Source organism: Rhinolophus hipposideros (genome assembly GCF_964194185.1).
Source record: "Rhinolophus hipposideros genome assembly, chromosome: 1".
In the NCBI taxonomy this organism is placed as follows: domain Eukaryota; kingdom Metazoa; phylum Chordata; class Mammalia; order Chiroptera; family Rhinolophidae; genus Rhinolophus; species Rhinolophus hipposideros.
Genome location: NC_138047.1, coordinates 73869304 through 73890860, shown reverse-complemented (window position 1 = coordinate 73890860; position 21557 = coordinate 73869304). Strand labels below are relative to the sequence as shown.

Below are 21557 nucleotides of genomic sequence, written 5' to 3'. Positions count from 1 at the left end.
AGGCACATACAAACACAAATTTATACAAATTTATACTATCTCTTTTGAATACTGAGCAAGCGTTCTAAACAATGATTGGTTAATTGGTAGGTAGAATCCAGCAGAACACTGAAAGAATAATAGCCATGGCCCAAGAGCGGTTTATTTTAAAAATACAAAAAATGTTCAGTGTTAGGAAATTTGTTAATATTCACAGTTAGTAATGAGTGGAAACTAGGTCCTTTTTGGTTTATAAGTTAGGGTAATTTTCATATTTTTTCTTTTTTGGAGGAAGATGAGTATATATCCATAATAGCCCAACAACACTGAAACATTTATTATAGATTGCAAAAATTAGCTCAGCTGTTAAAATTGTTTTTTCTTCTCTATCAGAGTTTTGGGCAGGTGTTGAATTGTAACTGCCTAATTCTGATTATAGATGACTTGTCTAGTATTATGGCCTTATACTTATGTACTAATACTAATAATGCAAGACCGGAAATGTAGTATATAAATAAACATATTTCTTTTATACATGGCATTAAAATTAGCTACGAATAAAAATATTGTCTCCATTAATATTTATTTGGTAGCATTATATTCAAGTGCTTTGAGATTTATGTGTGCCACCAGATAGAGGAGCTGTTGATTCCTCAATACCAAACATTTTTAAAGAAATAATTTGATATTGTAACAAAGTGAAACTCATGTTTGTGAAATAATTAGTCCAGTCTGAAATTTCTACCTTTGGTATGTTATAGGAGAAAATGGCCCTTGGGAAGAGAGATTGTATCCTTGTTGGATACTCCTTGCTGTCATTGGTTTTGCTGCTATGCTCTCCTGCGTTTTAGGCCTGGAAGGAGACTTTGGTTCGCTGAAATATTCTGCAACAGGTATTGTCATCTTATTTCTTCTTATAAACACTGGAGGCTTGTACTCAGCCTCTGAAATAGAAAAAAATCTAAATAAGACCATAAATGAGACATCAAACATAGCTTCTGCCGTGTTTTTGTAGCAAATGACATATAAAAAACTATATGAAGTTTAGGTGAATCAAATACACCCCAAATTCAAAAAATAATCTATTCTCATCTTTCTTTCTTAATACCTGCTCATCAATAATGAGTTATTTGTTCTATAACATGCAGATGTGTTCCTTACTCTTCGAATCAAACATTTTGGTAGGAATGAATGAGAGCTGGTGACAGGTAAATGTGATGGGCAAGGATGGGACCAGTGAGAGAAAAGAGAAGGACCTATAGTCATGATAGACAAAAGATAAATAGAAAAGCACCTTAAAATAAATTAATTATACTCATGAGACCTTCCCAAGGCCTACACAGTCACCTCCAAAGAGTAATAAGGATTTGGGGAGATGCTGAATATCAATATTAGAGACAAAGGGGTATGATTTGGGTATTCTTATACAAAACATTTTCCAAATATCTAGACAGGGTGAAATATATGTGGGACCAACAGGTAAAACATAAAATTGAGTGATAGAAACTATCACTGTCAGAAATTTATAGCTCTGGGATGAAGAGTTTGGTAGGAGAAGTCAGATACCTTGGAGTGTCAGAATAAGGGGATATTTTCTAATTTCTAAGTTATACTTATTATTGCCTATTCGCAGATAGAACCTCTTTGGGGTTGGTTAACCCCAATGGAAACTATTGGGGTCTGGAGGAACTCTAATTGATTACCATGTCATTCCTGGTAGAAAGGGAACTTATAGAAATAACAAGACAGACTTTTGTTTGAGGCTAGTAGACAGACTTCACAGTTGTTGCTCTAAAGTTATTGCTCTGGAGTCCTTGCTGCTATGCTTGTTTTAAAGCTAGGAGCCGCCAACTCCCACCCACCCCACCCCCACAACACCCCCTCCATTACCACCCCCAGGTATGTTTCAGTTGGGCTATTCTGGACCAATATAGGACTCTCCACAATTCTTGATTCTTCTTGGTCCAAATTGTAAACTGGGGTTGGACTTCTGGTGGGGACACAAACCTGTTCCTTTCCATTGTACTTCAACCAACTTCTGGGGCAGAAAGATGGTTTTTTTATTGTTTTTCTCTGGTTGACTTTGTTTCTAGTGAAAATCATTTAGCTGAATGACAATTAAGCTGTGAAGAACCAAAACTCTAAAGTCACTGTCTTTTTGTTAAATCATGCAGGGCTTCTGTCACTAGACTGGCATGACTCCACCTGTACTGCCTGTGTCCTGCTGTCTTGTTTCTCAAAGAGTGTCTGTCCCTGATGAGACACTTGACCTTCCAAAACAAAGTTAAATTTATGTCAAATTTATCTCTATGAGAAATTCAGCAGCTGCTGTCCCTTAGAGTAGCTGAAAATCACTATTGTATTTTACTGCCTTTAAAACCATAGAAGCTTAATATCTGTATCCCTAATTAGTTAGATACTTACTGATTTCTTTAAACCAACTCAGTAATTATTACAAACTGTACTTAACCTTTTGGTACTTCCTTATTTCCTTCAGATCCTTGACTTGATGATCTAAATCAATTGGAGAAAGAGAAAATGAAATTCACAAATACAAACTATTTTCTATAGACTTCACCATTATCTCATAAGCTAAGTTTTATATATCTTGATATCTTTATATGTCTTTATATCTTTATATCTTAAATATGCTATTCCAATTCTTTATTTTTCAAAGCAGGCAGTATTAAATGTATTTTCCAATGGAAAATTCTCCTGACTTTGAGTAAATATCTGAACAGTATATCATGTATTATTCGCTAAGGTAGAGAGTCTGACCTTGACTATCTTACCACATCTTTCACCATGATGTTATACATAAATACATATTTTTTTTCTGTCATTGTAGTTACAAGGTTTGGGAAGAATTTCTACTGAAATAATTTCCAATTCCGTTAGTAGTTATTTTTCCCTCTGGCAGCCCCCAGGGGTATGTCAAAGATAATTAAGTGAAGCAATTTAATCGTATTATTCTATACAAAATGAAGTGATACTTGTATGATATGCATTTAACAAAATATACAATAACGATACAATGTTGTTTCCTTTATAGTTTTTTTTTCTTTTTTATTTTTTTAGGTAAACTTAAAAAGCTATATTTTTGTAGATTTCTGGGTGGCTACTCTTGCTTTGCCCTTAGTGGAAAGGGAACTTTCCTCAAAAAGAAAGCTTGTTGGGTGAGGAAGACAGCCCCTGCGAAAATGCTCTGAACGATAGGGTTTAGAATGATTCTCATTACATTTATGAAAATGAAAGAAAACAAGTACGCATTGCTGTCATTTACTGAATAGAGAATACTTAAAACCTCAGTGTGTTTAGCGTTTTGAAAGATAATGAAAAGAATTCAAAGTCTTTATGTACCATATGCCCTCTACGTGGCTGTTATGTCTAATTACCTGGTGAGTTGATATCCTTCCCTAGATTTGGTCAGCACTTTTGATTTTGCAGGTGAATTTGGGGGCGATTTAACTTTGGGTGGCTTGCCAGTCTCTGCTACTGGTTCTGGTGAGATGTTTCTGCGCAAGTGTGTCAACAAGTGTATCTCCGCCAGCTCAGCATGAATCAAAGCTGAGACCCACTCTTTTTCTGATTTAAAAAGGAGGGGGCACAAAGGTTGTAATTATAATGTTGGCTACAAACACTGAATTAGTTTTGTTTATCCAGCACTACAGTGTGAAAGGCTGGTAATCTATTTCGATATATTAATACTTAAGAGTTACAAGGATGTCTAGAAAGATACATACCAAAGTATTCATTGAAATAATGTCTCTGGTAATTTTAATGATTGTTGTTGTTCTTTTATTTTTTCTGGTTCAGCTGTTTTTTCCCCCCAACAATAAGCACTTGTTACTTGTGTAATTTTTTTTAAAGTTACATTCTTCAAAAGGAAAAACAAATAGAGAAGAACTAAAGACTCCTTACTTCCAAATACTTCTCAATTGGCCTGCCAAGTAGTCTTGAGTTCCTGGGATAGAGTACTATTTCCAAAATGCTCCCATGTGAAAACATTGCACTGTCCCTAACACACTGGTATTTCTTAATTTTGATTAATGCAATGATTCTCAAAGAACGGCCCCCAGACCAGCATTATTAGCATCACCTGGGAACTTCCTAGAAATGCAAATTACCGGGCCCCACCCACCTCAGAAGTTTTTCCTTGGTCAGTCTGATGGCCACCGAGGTTAGAACATAGCTCCATGGTTAGAATATAGCTACTCTCTGCTATTTATGATTGTCCTATTTAGCACTGGCATGTGTTTTCATGGAGCAGGCCAGGAAGTGCCTAAAGGAGGCTCAGAGATGACCAAGATGATGATTTTGGTGGGGAATTGGCAGAGCTGTTAGCATCTGGAACTTGGAAGGCTGTGCTACTGCCATCCATACCAAAGGAAGAAACTGGCTCTGGGTTCAAGGTTCACGGTAGGCCAGAAGATATGCTCAGGGAGAGCCCTGGGTGTGTGTGGACTTAGGAGAAGAAGCAGAAATCAGTCCTAGACACAAGTGTTTCTTTCATGTCACCCAAGGAAGTTCAATATGGGAAACAGCAAATTTTAGGTCGTTAAATGACCAGCTGGCATGGTCATCTCCTCTATATAGGACTACAAAGATTCTGATACTGAAACATTGCAATGTGTTACAATATATCTTCGCGAATAGAGTAGATTTGGATTTCTTCAGATATTGGCACATGCCTAGTGTCTGACAATAAAGTACTCAGTGTTTGCAAATGCTTATTTTCATCTCACCTGTTGAACTTGCATGAAGCAGCCACTGTAGAATTTCTGCCAGAGAATCAGTACGTAAAATGTTACAGAGCTTTGCCAGAATCTGACAGAGAATAGTAGAGTTACATAGTGAGCAAATAAATAGCACAAGGTTCATAAAGTTCCCTTATCTTCCCAGATGTCACTCTGTACACAGTGCTTCATTAAATCAATTGGGACTTTAGCTTGGGAGCCAGTGGAATCTTTAAGAAAAAATAGTATCTCCAATACAAGTAGTATGTTATAGTTTAGGTTAGGCAATGCAGTATTTCCCCTGTTTTGTCTGTTCAGTACCAAAATCTTCTGGAGGAGCCATTAATTTTTCGTCTCTTGGGGAACGGATCCTTTCCTTCTGTATCATGAAGTTCTAATGGGGATCTTCCAGTCATTGAACTGCCCTCATCTGAACAGCTTCTCTCTGTAGTGGGTGAATCGAGCTGGATGCATCATTATTCCTCAGCTGAGCACAGTAATTGACCCAGTGGGAGAGGAATATAATTCCCTTTTGTCGCTCAAAATCCTTCCTTGACAATTTTTTATCAGGAGGTAAGGGCCCAAGTGTGGATGATAGAGGAGATAAATATATGAAATAATTCTAATAAAAATGAAGTGTAATAAACATTAAAGTGCAAAGTATTAAGCACATGCAATGATGTTTCCAGTTTGACCCCAAACTGTGTCCCTGTTGGAATTTAGGCCTATCTGAAATTCATACCTGTCTCCTGAACTTCAATCCTATATATCCACCTGCCTAGCGGCTGAATGCACTTAGATATACTATAGTTACTCTGAACCCCAAATATCTCAAACTGCACCGCCATCTTTTTCTTCCTAAAACCTGCGCCACACTTGCTGTTCCTCCTGATTCCCCTGTCTCAGTGGACAGCACCAGCATACATTGAATTTATGGCCAACCCAGACTCTGGGGTTCGTCCTGGAAAGTATGTTTTCTACAACATACTGCCAAACAACGAGGTCAGTAAATTCTTCCTTCTGGATGTTTCTCAAATCTCTCCATTTTTCTTTGTTGGCACAGCCTTGATCCTGTCTAAGCCATCATCTATTCTTCCTTGAGCGACTGCAACATCCGTTTTCCTCGACTCTCTGCCTGAAATCTTTTCTTAAAATACTATCAATTCAACAAACATCTGTGTCTGTCATTGATCTAGATGTTGGAAACAGAATTGAAATTAAAGGACAGAAAAATTCACTGCCTATTGAGCTTTGTTATATTATTAAGATTCTTGTCCTCAATACGGTCATATCCTGAAGACATCAAGTTAAATTTGCTCCTGATTTCACATTAAATCAATGGCCATGGCAAAAATAATAGTAATAAAAAGAATGCCGTGGCATTCTCTAGGCCTCTAATGGTATTGTCATCAATATAGTGATTGCACATTCCAGCTTCTTGTGACTCCTACATCTCTCATTGATCAACTTTGAGAGCCTATAATTATCCTTTTAGTGAGAGGAAGTAGAATATTTCTTCCTAGAAAGGCTCCTTCCTCCTTGCTCTTCATTGAGTTTTGTTCTGGAAGGTAGTAAATACATTGGCAGGTGAGTTTGATCTGTTGAAACTTGATTTTAGGACTTAGGAGTATAGGTCTAGAGTAGCCTCTACCTTGGGGCTAGAGTACCCTCCTTTTTTTAAGGGGTGACCTTCCTGGGGTCTCAACTGACTTCCTGGTGTGTTCAACAAGGTCTCTTCACTCTGGCAGATCACAAGTTCAGCATCTCTAAGCCATGTGCCCCCTTCCAGTGGCTACCTCCTGCCAGGTCTCAGACTCACCCTCTGCATGTGCAGCCGATATTGGACTGAAGACTCATAGAACCCTAGGCAGATTTGGGGAGCTTATTTTCTCCACAGATACCTCTTCTTTAATATCTTACCTCGCAAATTCCAACCACTTCAGCAACCCCAGAGTCTGAACTATTTTCTCTGCGTAGTGAAACTGTTACCTTTGTTTGGGCTCCACTTTTCTGTGCCATGATTCAGACCATGCCCCAGACAAAAACGTGGAAATCAAATTGTTTTCCTTCTCTCAATAGTCATATATTTGTATTGTCTGTTGCCCAAAACTGCCCGAAAACAGTTTCTTTATATGTTTTCCCCAATTATACAATTGTTTCTATGAGGAGGCTAAGTCTTGCACCCAATCTATCATTTTGGAAGCAGAGGATCTTGCCTACGATTTTGCTTCCTCCTCCCAAATTAGTTCTGCATGCGAGTATTGTATCTACAGTAATTTTTTGAAAGTACAACTCTGACCATGTCATTCTTGTATTTCCAAAGTGATTCAGTATAATTCACTGCTTCACATTCTTTGTTGACTTCCCACGACACTTTCGATGAAATCTGGACACCTCAGTATGGCTTTTAAAGTACTTCCTTCCCTTAGTCTCCAGCCCCAGCCTCTATGCAGCTTTCTCTCTGCACTCTCCACAATGGCCATTTTAATTGCTTTTAGTTCCTTGAATAAACAACGCTCTCCCCTCTTAACCTTTAGACAGAAGTTTTCTTGGCTAAGAATAATCTTTTCTGTACTTCTTTTTATCTTCTAATTATACCTTAAACCTTCTTTAGGCTTCTTCCTGCTTGAAAACTTTCTTAACTCCAACATCTCCTACTATGTGATTTTACAACACTTGTACAATCCCTCTCATAAGCTCTGTGAATGAAGGAACCAACTGTATCTCCAAACTATAGTATTTTGCCATTTTACTTAAACACTTATAGAATAAATGAATGTGTTTGGCAGACTTTGGTGTCAATAATAGACTATTTTTTTTTTATTTCCCCCCAGTGTTGATTTTTTTTTTATAGATTATTATTTCTGTACATTCAAGATCTTTGGGAGGAAGGCTGAGAACAAGATCCTAAGTGCCACCGAATTCTGTTTTCCTTTAAAGTAATAATTGTAAAACTACATAGTTTTCTGTACACATCCCTGCACAAACATTTCTTTATTACACAACCCATTCAGAGTTACCAGCCTGGGTAATAAGAAATTGGAAGATAGGTCAGATTTTTTTTGTGGAAGGTGTAGAAGGATGAAATGCCACCAAGATGAACTCTATTTTTAGGACTCATTTATACAAGCCAAAAAAAATTTAATAAGACCTATTTTTTTTTTCATTTTACTCCCTCTCCTTTCATTTATTTAACAAATAGTCGACAATTATTTGGTAAAATGCCATTCTGTGTGTGTCACTTAATATTTTTCAAGCAAAGTGATAAGTGCGGAAGAATCACTTGTGAACAACATAGATAAGATCCCTTCCTTCAAACAATTTACATTTTAGTGGATTTTGTATCAATTGATACCTAGTTAATATCTTTAAGGTGGAAGATGCTTTTGAGAGGAGGGCTCTTTAACAGATGCCCATAACATGAGTTTTACAGGGTCTTGGTGGTCTATTTATGTGCCCAAGAAAGCAAGACAGCCTTACTAAAACTGCACTCAGCTTATGGTTTGGTTGAGTTGAGGGCCTCCATGGTTAGTTGATTTTCTACAGTTTTACCTTGATCTTGATAGAACTTTTCTTTTTAATTAATGTATTCAACATTCAATGAGTACGTATTTAATAATTACTAGGTGCCTAGCACTTATCTAGGCACTGAAGATAAAGCAATATTACCAAGACAAGACAAGTATGAGATTGTGTAAGACTTAATTGTGAGTGGGGTGAGGAGGCAGAAACAATATTGGGGGGAAAATGAACATCAGATATGGCATGTGCTATGCACAAAATAACAAAGGGCAATGGGATAAAGAGGGACTCGGTAGCTACCTTAGATTAGGTGGTCAGGGAAAGTACTTCTGAGTAAGTGATATTTAAACTGAGACCTTAATGAGAAGACGGTGACCACTGGAAGGATCAAAGAGAAGAGACTTCTTAGTAGGAAAACCCATAAGGAGGAAATGAGCAGATTATAGAAAGATCAGTGATGCCAGAGTGTAGTGGGTGAAGTGGGCAGTAATTCTGAAGACTCTGTGTAATATGAAGTCTTTAGCCGTAATTATCAGGAAATCATGTATAACACAAGTCATATCTGTAGATATTATCTTTTCTTGTCCTTCTTCGCTGTTACTCTTCGCAGTTTTAATCATCAGCATAAATTATACCCAATGATACTGTTATCCTTTACTTTTAAAATAGCTCCTTATCAGGATTATTCAGTAACAACCCTTACAACATGCTCTGTTATTTGCAATTGCTATTATAGATACTTGTTTAAAACTTCTATCAGAGTCATCATTACAATATTTTGACCCTTAATTCATTGTAGTGGGTCTTACAGTGAGGCAAGGTGGAGGTTACCAAAAGGAACTAAAGAAGGAAAACAAAGAATAGCAGATGACAAACATCAACTGATTGACTTACTCTTGATTGTATGTCATTCTCAGAAATAACTGTGGCTAGAGAAAACCTTCTAGTAGTCTGATATGACGAATTACCATTAATATAACTAAGTTTATAACCTCAGGCAGAGAAGGTTTGAAGAAACAGTTTTCCACAGATAAGAGAGAGAGAGAGATGAATGTTGATTGGAGGAATCTCTGCGCATTAAACTATGTGAAGAAAATGTATAGGTAATGGCTAGACATCATGGAAAGTGCCTCTGAATCATTAGGAAGATGATGAAGACAGACATGAGAAGAATAGGGCCGAGGTTGTTTGGCCAATGCCAATCATTTCATTATGTCTAAACCAAAGGTGGTGTTGCTTTAAGAGTGCAGGATTTCAGGGAGAAGTAAGACTGCAAATGAAAATAGGGGTAGGCCTTGGATTTCAGGCTAACCAATGTTAAATCAATTCAGTTGTCAAATGGGACCCACCAGAGTTTTAAGGGTGCTATATGATGTGGTTGTTTTTATTGTTTGTTCATGCTGTTCCCAAGTTATGGATTAAATAAACCTGCCTTACTTTGATTTCCTGCTCCAGATAGTTTGGTATGCGTACGGTGTTCTCTTTGGCACCAGTCTTGGTATTCAGCACCTCTGAAGAACAGCCAGCAGTAGACCATGCCTTTGGAGGTAAGGGTGGGTTTTTCACCTTCATTTTTTCCTAAATCAAAGCCACAATATAATCAACATATGCTTGCATCCACTTATATTTTGTATAACAATGAAATTATTTAGAATAAGAAATATTGTAGCGAAATGAGAAACATACATACAAGTAAAACGAGGTTCGTTATACTCCTCCCTTAAATATCAAATTTTAAAATATTTGTATTTGGAGACAGGATAAATAGTAATATATTATTTACTTTTTGTGAAACCGTTTTAAACCCTTGGTTGAACATTAAGATAATTTTTAAATGTTTACTATGTAACTTTTATTTGTATCGATGGTTCAGAAATAACAACCCACTCATGACACGTGAGATTTTCTGTTGAGTTGGGAAGATTTCTCTTTTATGACTGGAAAAGACAGCTGAGAGGTTTTATGCTGCATCTGAGAAGCAACTGCATGGTGTGAACTGTTGCTTCCTGGCTCTGCTAAATGTCAGCTGAGAGCTGGAGAATTAGAGAGGTAAACTAAATTAACTTTCCTTGATTAGTTGGAAGAAGAAATAGAAAGTCTGTTTTCTTGTTCTGGGAGGTAAATATACTGTTTGCAATTAAAAAAAAAAAAAAAGGTTGTAGGAGCTTTTAAGTCCAGGAAGAATTATATATCTATGTGCCTATCCCAAGAAAGGTTTTTTCACGTTTAGAAGTGAAAGACACACAGAAGCTGGTGGCTGAATGAGTCAACAACCAGGGACTGTGATGATGGGAATTGAAACATTCATAGAACAATGTTTAATTGTTGATGTTTACTGAAAATAAAGCTATATTGTATTTAGATACATTATTTTGTTAAAATTTATTATGTAGACTTCTCGTTTTGGGGAATAGTAATATACTTTTTTTGTTGTTATTATTTAACCCTCCCACTGAACACAACTAAAAAGTCAGATTAAAATTAAAAAACAAACAAACTATCAAAGACTGAGTAAGATAGGAATTAATAGATCAAAAGTGATGGGGAAGTGAGAAGCCTGAGGTATACCCAGTGCAGTAGCCATTTTTGCCTGGAGGTCATTGTCTGACCCAGGAAAATGAGAACTCTCCTTTTGACTCTCCTTAAGGTCCTGAAAGACAGGACTCAACGTTCAAGACACAGATAAGAGCCACCCAAGGACTGTACTCTCAAAGCGAAGGTGACCTAGAAATGTAACAGTCCTTGGAGAAATATGTATAGCTTGAGATCAAGGTTTGAACTTGATTTAAATAGTTCTAGGGTGGTAGGGCCTCTGGGTTCCTATAGAAGCAAGTGCAAATTTTCTCTGAAAGAAAATCCATTTACCATGGCCTTCAGATTGCCACAAATATTTTTTTCACACACAGTATCCAACAATTGAGCTGTGAAACATAGAAAACATAGAAACAAGAAGAAATTGTAATGCAAGTTAGAAAAAGTTTTAACTTTATACTACTGAAAATGTTATAGTAGCAAAAATTCTGAAAGCAACTAAAAGAATCCTCAGAGGGGAATTTATAGCTTTAATATGTATGTGTCTATGAGAAAGATAAAAGAAGCTAGAAAAAGAACAATAAAATGAAGTGTGTGACTAGAAAGAGAAAAAAGATAACAGAAGTCAATAAAGTAGAAAATGTACAATATAGAAGAAAAAATTAGTTTTTTAATAGACTAATAAATTGATAAACTTCTGTTGAAACTGATCAAGAAAAAGACACAAATCAACAGAACTGATATGTAAAAACATCTGCCTTACAGTTCCTACAGATAATTTTAAAAGAATATGAGGATATTATATATAACATTGTCAATAAATTTACTGACAATAAATAACATTGTCAGTAAAACTCTTAAACTTCTAGCTGGATACACCAGGAAAAAAAGAAGATACAAATTACCAATATCAGGAATAATGTGAGAGCATTTTTACAGATCAGATAATCATTAAAAGGATATTTTATGAATGACTTTATATCAGTAAATACAACAACTTAGATGAAATGGACAAATTTCTTGAAAAACATAAACTACCAAAGCTCACTAAAGAAGAAATAGATAACTGAAATAGCCTATATCTATGAAAATGAGAAATTGAATTTGTAGTTAAAAATCTTGAATCAAAGCAAACTCCAGCCCTGATGGCTTCACTGAAGAATTCTATCAAAGTTTTAAGGAAGAAATACCAATTCTTCATAGAATCTCTGAGAATATTAAAGATGAGTTCTCAACCTATTCTATGAAGCCAGTATTATGCTGCTACTAAAACCAGAAAAAACATCACAAATAAAATGCAAATATTCCTTATGAACATAGAAACAAGAATGGTAAACAATATCTTATGAAATTAAATATATAAAAGGGAACATGACCGAGTGGGTTCCAGGAATGCAAGATTCGTTTAACATTTGAAAGTTAACCAATCAACTTTACCCTATTAACAGACTAAAAAAGAAAAATAATGTGATTATCTCAAGTAGATGCAGAAAAATCAATTGACAAAATCCAACCCCCATTTCTGATTTAAAAAAAAAAACTCTCAGAACACTAAGAATGGAAAGGAATTCCTTAGCCATACAAGGGCACTTATGAAAAGTAAATTAACATCATACTTAATGGTGAAAGTCTGAGTGCTTTTCTCCTATGATTTAGATAAGGCAAGGATGTCTGCTTTCACCAGTTCCATTCAGCATTGTACTAGAAGTTCTAGCCATCACAATAAGGCACAATAGAGAGATAAACAGTATGTACATTTGAAGCTATAATAGAAAAATTTAAAATGTGGGCTTCATCAAAATTATGAATTTTGCTTCAAAAGATACAGTTACAAAAAAAGTAAACCTTAGACTACAAGAAAATATTTGCAAAATGTCTCTGTGACAAAAGATTTATACCTACAATATATAAAGAACTTTTATAACTTCATAATAAGAAAACAAACAACCCAATTTAAAAAGTAGACAAAAGATTTTAACACACACTTTCCATAAAAAGATATATGGATGGCAATTAAGAATATGAAAACATGTCAGCCTCATTAGTCATTAGGGACATGCAAACTAAAACTACAATGAGATACCATTACACACCCACTAGATTGGCTAAAATAAAATACTGGCCACACTAAAAATGTTGAGGAAAGGAAAGTCTTATAACTATTGCAAGAACATAAATTTGTATAACCACTTTGAAAAACACTTTGGCAGTTTCTTAAAATTCAAACATACACCACCTACTATAAGATCCAGTCATTCCACTCTTAGGTATTTACCCAAGAGAAAAGAAAATGTCCATACAAGGACTTGTACACAAATGTTCATATCACCTTTGTCAAAAAGTGAAAACAAGCTGAATGTCCATCAACAGGTGAATGGATAAACAAATTGTGGGATACCTAAACAATTGAATATTACTCGGCAATGAGAAAGAATGAACTATGGAGGCACATTACAACATGGATGAATCTTAAAGTTATTATGCTGAGTTAAAGAAACCAGATTTAAAAAAAAGAACAGCATGTGATTTCATTTATATAAAATCCTCAAAATTACGTGCTCAATCTTTAGTAATAGCAGATAAATGTTTGCCCATGGGAGGGTCACGAGGAAACTTTTGGGAGTGATGGATAAATTTATTCTCTTGATTTGGGTGGTGATTCCCCAGGTGTGGATATATATTTGTCAAAACTCATCAACTTGCGTGCTTTAAATATGTGCATTTTATATCATGTTAATATACTTAAACAAGGCTGTAAAAATACTGTCTTTTCCGAAAGGTTTGTGAAGAAAAGGAGAGGGAATGATAGAAGTCAAACTACATAGGTAGCTGTAAATAGTTGTTTCTTTACCTTTTTAATTACTAAGGGATTCTCACTGGAAGTTTTGAAGCACTCCTTGATTTTTCTATAGGGCTCTGAAATGATATTGAGGAAAAATACATTTAGATCAAACCAAAAAATTTCTATCACATGACATAAATGACATAAGTGGCTTAAACGGATGAGAGTACTTCTGAATTTCAATTAAGGGCAACTTGGGATCTGTTTATAAGTATCCTGTTTCCCCGAAAATAAGACCTGGCCAGACAATCAGCGCTAATGTGTCTTTTGGAGCAAAAATTAATACAAGATCTGGTCTTATTTTACTATAAGAGTGGGGATATGATATGATATGATATGATATGATATGATATGATATGATATGATATGATATGAACTGGGTCTTACATTAATTTTTGCTCCAACAGATGCATTAGAGCTGATAGTCCGGCTAGGTCTTATTTTCAGGGAAGCATGGTATTAGAAAATCTGCAGGTAGAATTATACTACAATAACATAATAAAACATATTTATCTTACAAAACTAATTCTATGCCCAGGAAGATGATATAAAGAAACTCTGCAAGAGCTTTCTTGATCTGGGTAAACTGATTTTTAAAAGTACATATTTCAGCGTAAGTCATGTTTTTCTCTTATTCCTATCCATATAAGTGTCACTTTCTCTAATTAAAGAGACTGTATGTGTGCCGTTTGCCCTGTAGACAGAAAGAGAAGATGTATACTGAGTTCTTATTACGTTCTTTATTGTATTTCTTGCTTTATCAGTGTCTCAGCCCTACCCATTTCATTCAGTCATCCAACTAAATCCCCCTAAATTGCCCTAAAACCTTAAACATTTACTTAATTTTTCTTTACATTAATTTAAAGATATATTCTGTGTAAGTGACACTGTCTCTTTACTGAAGCCATAGTTAACACAACAATTTTTTAAAAACATGAAAAGATGTTGTGTATATACCTAATGGTAACTAAATTCATTACTTAGAGTAGGGAGAACAAAGTTATGTGTGTGAGTTTATTTAATGTTTTTTTTATTTGTGTGTGGGAAATAGACACTACTCTAGCTATTTTAAGCAAAAATATAAATAATACAGGGAATTAGTTGTTTGTAATATCATTGGAAGGGCTGGAATAGTGAACTGTGGTCTTGACCCTTCACAAATCATTTCAAAAACAGCACGTTGCACCTGGCCCATCAAGGGAGCACAGCCTTTATCACAATCAGGAGGAAGGGGTGCCATGAGATCATTGCCACTTCAATTGCTGTCACAACTCCCGTGAGGCTAAGATTAGGCATTGGATCGCTGCTGCAATCAGAAAGCCGCCATATCTGCTGACTTTGCCATTTGACATCTATAAATCCAGAAGCTGAACACTGAGATGTTGTAGGGGAAAAAAAGAACAAAAACCCACGTCTCCAGTCATGCTTGATAGCAAACATCAACCAAAAAAATGACCTTAGTCCCACATCTGTGATATAAATTTTGCCAGATGGCAACACCTAGTTCCCATCAAGGGATTCTTGAAAATGTAATTTTTAAGTTTCTACAGTATAAGTTTTACAGTATAAGTAGGGACATCAGAAGGAAGATGGAATAAGTAGGCTTTGATTCTTTATTGCTAGTGGAAAGGAGGGAAGAGGAACTTTCAAAAAGATGAAATGGGTTAACAAGGCTGAAAACCTTAGAATGGAACCATATAGTAAGTACTCTATTAATGATCCCTCTTATTGTTATCTTTTGAAAGCTATATATTTTACCACATTACACCAAAATAATTTTCATGTGCCCTGGAACTTTCAGTAATAGCATGTAATTGGATAGGGCAAGAGAAAGAGAACTGGATATGATTTCTGCCATGCAGAATTCCTTCTATTTTACCTTGACCTTTAGATTTTGCCATGTTATGCTTCTTTTTTTTTTGGTATTAGTTTAAGGTATATAACATAATGATTTGACATATGTATGTATTGCAAAATGACTATCACAATAAATTTAGTTAACATCCATACCCTCATGTAGTTACAATTTTTTTTCTTGTGATGAGAAATTTTAAGATCTATACTCTTCACTTTCAAATATACAATACACTCATGGTAACTGTAGTCATTCTGCTGTAGTTTTGATGAATTCCTCTATTTCAATTCAGTAAGCATTAATTCCTTAATGAAATTGTTTACTAAAGTCAAGGCACTGTGCTGGAACCTGGGGGGATACCAAGAATAGCAAAAACACAGAGCTCTGATCTTAAGGAGGTGACTGTCCAGTGGGGCAGATGTAAATATTAATTCTATCCCTATGGCATTTTCCCCACTCACTTTTAGTCTGAAGTAGTTTCCCCATCAATGTTAGCTAAACATTCACTTTCGGTATGTCTTAGCTACTTTTGTAGGGACTAGAGACCAGAACCACACCAAATATGCCTTGTACATGATAATGTTAATAATAATTATTACTATTATTATTATTGTTAACATTTTTTAACTACTGAGTTGAGATTAGATGAGTGAAAAATTGTTGTAATGAATAACCTATTTCATTCACAGTGATAAAATTTCATGACTATTTAAAAATCACTGCAGCTATATTAGTAATCATACAGCTTTTTTTACTCCCTGATAGTTGGCAGGAGGCCTCAGGAAAGAGTTCATCAGTTGAGAGGGACTCACCAGAATGAGGCCGTGGAGAGGGCACCTTGACCCTGACTGGGTCTGGTGGGTCTTCTCTGACTGTGTTCTCCAGGGCTGCAGTGCGTGGTGGATGTGGTCTTTCGTCCTTCTCCGTGTGGTTGAACTGGCCAGCACCCCACAATGTTCCGAATGAGTTTTGATCATCATTCACAGTACAGATCGGTATGTTATTCAAACCTAGGTGAGTAAGGATAAAAAGACCAAACCACCAGATTAGGTTTGGGGCAGGTTGTCTTAGAATTATCAGTGATTTCCCTCCCAACCAGATATTGTTAAATATATGTAAGATGTCTGACTTCAAAATGTATGAACCAGTGCTAGTCATTGAAAGTCAGTGTAGCAAATTAGTCATACTACATGCTTCCTTAAAATGTTCTGCCATCTTGTTAGCCTTGAGAATCATACCCACATCTTTGATCTTGATCTTAGAGTCAAGTGGAGTAGATCTGCCTCTATCCCAGACAGAATTCTCATTTCTCAAGTTTTGATGATGACCAAGAAGGGTTATGTTAGTCCTCTTTGTGAATACCAGATTGAGATTTTTGAAAGCATCCAGAATGTCTTCGTGTAGCAAGGCCTCTAAAAGACATACATTGGCTCTTACTTTGTACTGGCAGAAGATAAAAAGCTGTTGGAGCCAGGAATAGGAGACAGGCTAAGATAAATTGTGAGGGCAGGACGGAAGGAAAATGGGGTACAAAAGAACCTCCTTCCTCACATCAGAGCCTTCCAGGTTCTTTCCCTCTCCTACAACAGCTTTTTGCTTTTGGCTCACATATTGATTTATAGACAGGTCGTCTTTTCAGTTTCAGTGCTATGTTGTGTCATATTGGACAGCTGAGGAAACGGGGACACACAGGGCATTGCTTTGTGTTAGTCAGTGAATCATGAGAAGTAGTAATGGATGGTTGCTTTGTTCCACAAGAAGTGGCACAGGAAGCTTCTCAATAATGTGTTTCATAATTGCCCATTCTTCCAAATCTCCTTCTAGTACCTTTGGTCCATGCCCTTCTTATCTATCTGCTCAAATGACATCAAAAGGTACTTGATGACAACCTGTCTGAAATATACCACATCAGGCTTTGTCCCCTTATGCTCTTTTATTCTTTCCATAAGAGTTGTCACCTGTCATTGGTTTGCACACTGCTGGGCTGAGCTGCTCTAGGATATAAACTTTATGAAGGCATGGATTTTGTCAGTTTCATTTGGGGCTCTATTCCTAGTGTCTAGAATAGTACCTGGCACAAAGTAGGTGATCTATGATTATTTGTTAAATGAATGAGTAACATAGCCAAATATAAAGCTTTTATTTAGTATAATACTTTGAACTTCACTGATAGTAATTAGTTCCAAATAGAAATGAGAATAAAATTTTGAAGACAGTATCACATTTTATCATTTTATCTTAAATATCTGGGTTAGTGATTGGCCCAGGTGCAAAGTGAAAAAACATTAACACAGAGACAAATCAATGGGAAAAAAAATCCCTATTTTCTCTGCTACCTCCTTTAATTAGTAAAAGATGTGTGTCGGGGGGCTTTGTTTTCCTTCCATCCCTACTTTTTTTTTTTCAGCTTTGTTTTCCTTATTCATTCACACATTCCTTTCCGGTATGTGTACATATAAATATACATACGTGGATTTATATCTGTACATAAGTAATAAGAAAAAATTCAGATTACATCTATCTAAAGAGTTAGGAAAGAACTATATAAGAATGCATGAAGGGGCAAATAGAATGGCATTTTAGTGACTTCAGAGTCAAGTGGGAAATGTGAAATGATTTAAAGCTACTCAGGAAAATGTTAAATTCAATCCAGCAGTGAAGGAAGTTAGGGACAATTTTGATGGGCGTGTCATTAACTTCCTTGAATATACAGGGGTTTCCTGTGTCTGCTTATCTCTTGTGTTTTTCAGAGTTCTGTTGGGGTTACTTTGCTTTCTTGGGCAGCAACATTATAGTTTTGACCTATATGCCGCTATCTTTCAAATCTGTTTTATAGCCCCATCCAATCCTTAGGCTCCAACTCCTTATATCCATTTATCTACTTGGCCATTTCCTCCTGAATGTTCCATCAGCACATCAAATACGTGTTTAAAATGAAGTTTATAATCTTCTCTCCAACATGTGTCCGTCCTCCTGAATGCATAAGACTAATTGGATGGTGCGCTATCCAGCTAGTCAACCAAGCTAAAAACCTAGCAATAATTTTAGATTTCTTACTCTGTTTCACTGTTTCCATTCCCCAAATCCAGTAAATGCCAAGTTCTGCCTATTCTTCTTAATGTGTTATATATATACATTACTGGATGTATATGTATATTTGGGGTAAAACCAGTGAACAAACTAACTGTGGTGTTCTTGTACTGAGTGTGGGTTCCAAGCACATGTTGACTTTTAACATACCGTGTTCCCCCGAAAATGAGACCTAGCCAGACCATCAGCTCTAATGCATCTTTTGGAGCAAAAATTAACATTTAAGACCTGGTCTTATTTTAATATGATATAAGACCATGTATAATATAATACAATAATATAATATAATACTGGCTATAATATAATATAATACAATACAATACTAGGTATAACATAATATAAAATAATATAATACTGGAGCTGATTGTCCAGCTAGGTCTTATTTTCGGGGAAACATGGTAGCTGTTAGTAGTCAAAATAAAGCAGCTGGCTTCTCTTCACTTTTTCATTTCAATTCCAGTTACTAAGCTTTCTAGAAATTAGCAGAAAGATTTCCAAAGAAAATTTTCTATTTATTGAACATATATTTCTTTGTGGTCATATATTACTATGAGCAAGCTTTTTGGTAGGCATTATAGGGGATTTGAAGACATAAAAGTCTGTGAACAGTTGTATACTGCATTGTAGGTATAATATAATTCAAGGAAGAATGTGAAATAAGATATAGAAGAGTTATATATCAAGTACATTCAAGTATTTGAAGTCAGAAAAATATTATACTCAGTTTAGTATTTGAAATTTGTGAATGGTTTAATTTGACTAGGGTCACAGTAGAGTAAGCAGAAAGAAGTGCCAAGGTCTAAGCTATGAGGGACTCCAACGTTTACTGCAGAATCAGCAAAAATAAAAGCTGGGAAAGAGAAACCACAGAGGTAGGGGGAAAATTGGACGACATGATGTTACAGAAACTAAATTTAAATTTTGAAAGAAAGACAGGGAAGGATAGTGTAAAGATGGACGGAGGAAGAGATAAAGGAAGGAAGGAAGGAAATGGGGAAGAAAAGAAAGAGGGGAGGAAAAGAGGGAGGGAGGGAGGAGAGAGAGGAAGGAGCAAGAGAAACGGAGAGTGGGTAAAATACATGCTTCGCCAGGGCTGATGTTCGGGGCACAGATACTAGCATGACTGTGCAAGTTGTTAAAATACTGAATTACTTTCCTACCGTTTGCTCAGTTGCTGCCCTGAACTCCCTGATTGGCCCCTTTGGCACTTCTTGAGGCTTTTTTCCTAACAATCGAGTTATCCAAGCATGAAGGTGGGGCACAGAGGGTGCCTGCCAGCCTCTGCTCTAGCTCCAGGGCTGGCACCTGGCCTCCATAGTCTGTGCCTGTGCCTGGACAGTGGTTAAATATTTTGAGTAGTACACCAGAATCAAGTAGCCCAAGTGTAGAGGAGAGAAACACATTCTAGGACTTGAATCACCTTACCTTTGATGTGGCAGACCCTTCTGGGATGAGGGGTATGCCTGACCAGGAAACAACTTTCATTTTTCGCCATCATATGGCTGCCTTTGTTCTCAAACTGAAGAGCAGACGTCGGGGATTTGAGGCTCATGTTCATGGAGTGTTGTTTCCCCCTCTCCACTGTTGCCACAAAATGTCTTGGGGGTCTACCTTGTTAACCTCACTTCCACTTCCAGCAGTGCTCAGACCCTGAAATCACAGAATGACAGTTGGTCTGACAAGGGGTTCTCAACATTTTCTGACACAGCAAATATTTCTCCACCTTCTTTGTTTGCACTGAATTGTTTTCATGTCAAAACAATGTGAGGCTCTTTTACTTGCAGTCCAAATTTTTGTAAATATTGAAATCAATATAGGCATGAGGGGAACAGAAAAATATTTTCCCTGGAAAAATCAAAGCATTTGTGCGAAACTTAAAGAGTATTCTATACTTAATTAAATTTAAGTTCACTTTGTTGGCTTACCAACATAAAAATACATAACATTGTTATCAATTTTGGTATAGTAAATCAAACTGATAGCTTTAAAATACCATACCTGCAAATGTGCTTACATTAAATTAACTTTAAATGAGGACCTTTCCTATTGTTCTTTAATAAAGTAAGCATCGTAAATTCGTGTCACGTTCTGAGAGAATGGTAAAACCTGAAGGAGAAAAAAAATCCAATAGCAAAAGAATGATATTACATTTATAGATGATAAACTGGAGAACTTTTGTCATGTTGTTATTTGCCATAGTCAGTAGTATGTAATGAGGTTCCCTCAGTCACTCAACATCATTTATTAGACATGTACAGTATCATAGGCCTAAGGGATAAAAGATAATGTTATGACTCTTGGGGAATTCACAGTCATTTGGGAAAGAAAATTTCTGGCTTAGGAATATAGGAAAGAGTTACTTAAACTTTCTTAAAAATGGTATACTTGTCTTGAAATTTAAGAAGGATGTTTCATCTGAGGTTTGTTGTATATTTCCTATCTTACATGGAAATCGTTTTCATCACAGCTGTATTACAAAATATACATTTTATTTCTAACCATGGCAGGGAGTCTTTCTGGTCCAAACAATTTGCAGTGTCAAAATATTTCCATATTCTAGAAATTGATCTCAAGAATTTGTTGGGGCAGATATTTTTAGTTCATTGACTATCTTTTTAGACCACAGCAATCTGTATTCAAGTTTTTCATAAATACATTCAGAATGTATGGTATATTAATTATCAGCCTTGTTGCCACAAAACATCTGATTTTCATAAATTATAAAATTATTCTAGGCTGAATAAAATATATTCCAATATTTTAAATTCAGAAAATACTATCGTCTAAGTCAGACAGAGAAAGACAAATACCATATGATCTCACTTACATGCAGAATCTAAAGAAAAGAATAAGTGAATGAGCTAATCAGAAACAGTTTTGGAGAGAAAAAGGAAAAACTGAGGGTTACTAGATGGGTGGGGGGAGGATAAAGGGGAAGGTGAGGGGATTAGAAAACAGTCGGTAACCACAAGATGGCCACGGGGTTTTGAAAATTAATTTG

At 36.0% G+C, this 21557-nt stretch overlaps 1 protein-coding gene across 1 annotated transcript; it reads right to left on the bottom strand.

Moving 5' to 3' along the window:
- Positions 1 to 720: 720 nt before the first annotated feature.
- LOC308491775 (uncharacterized protein C4orf17) lies at positions 721 to 20114 on the bottom strand (the record flags this gene model as incomplete). The annotated part of the gene is made up of 8 exons (XM_081035803.1): positions 721 to 923; positions 2450 to 2493; positions 3375 to 3564; positions 4725 to 4806; positions 9675 to 9815; positions 13621 to 13685; positions 16279 to 16476; positions 19982 to 20114. 8 exons carry the CDS (start codon positions 20112 to 20114, stop codon positions 721 to 723), a joined length of 1056 nt encoding a protein of 351 aa, XP_080891929.1.
- Between the last annotated feature and the right edge of the window lie 1443 nt (positions 20115 to 21557).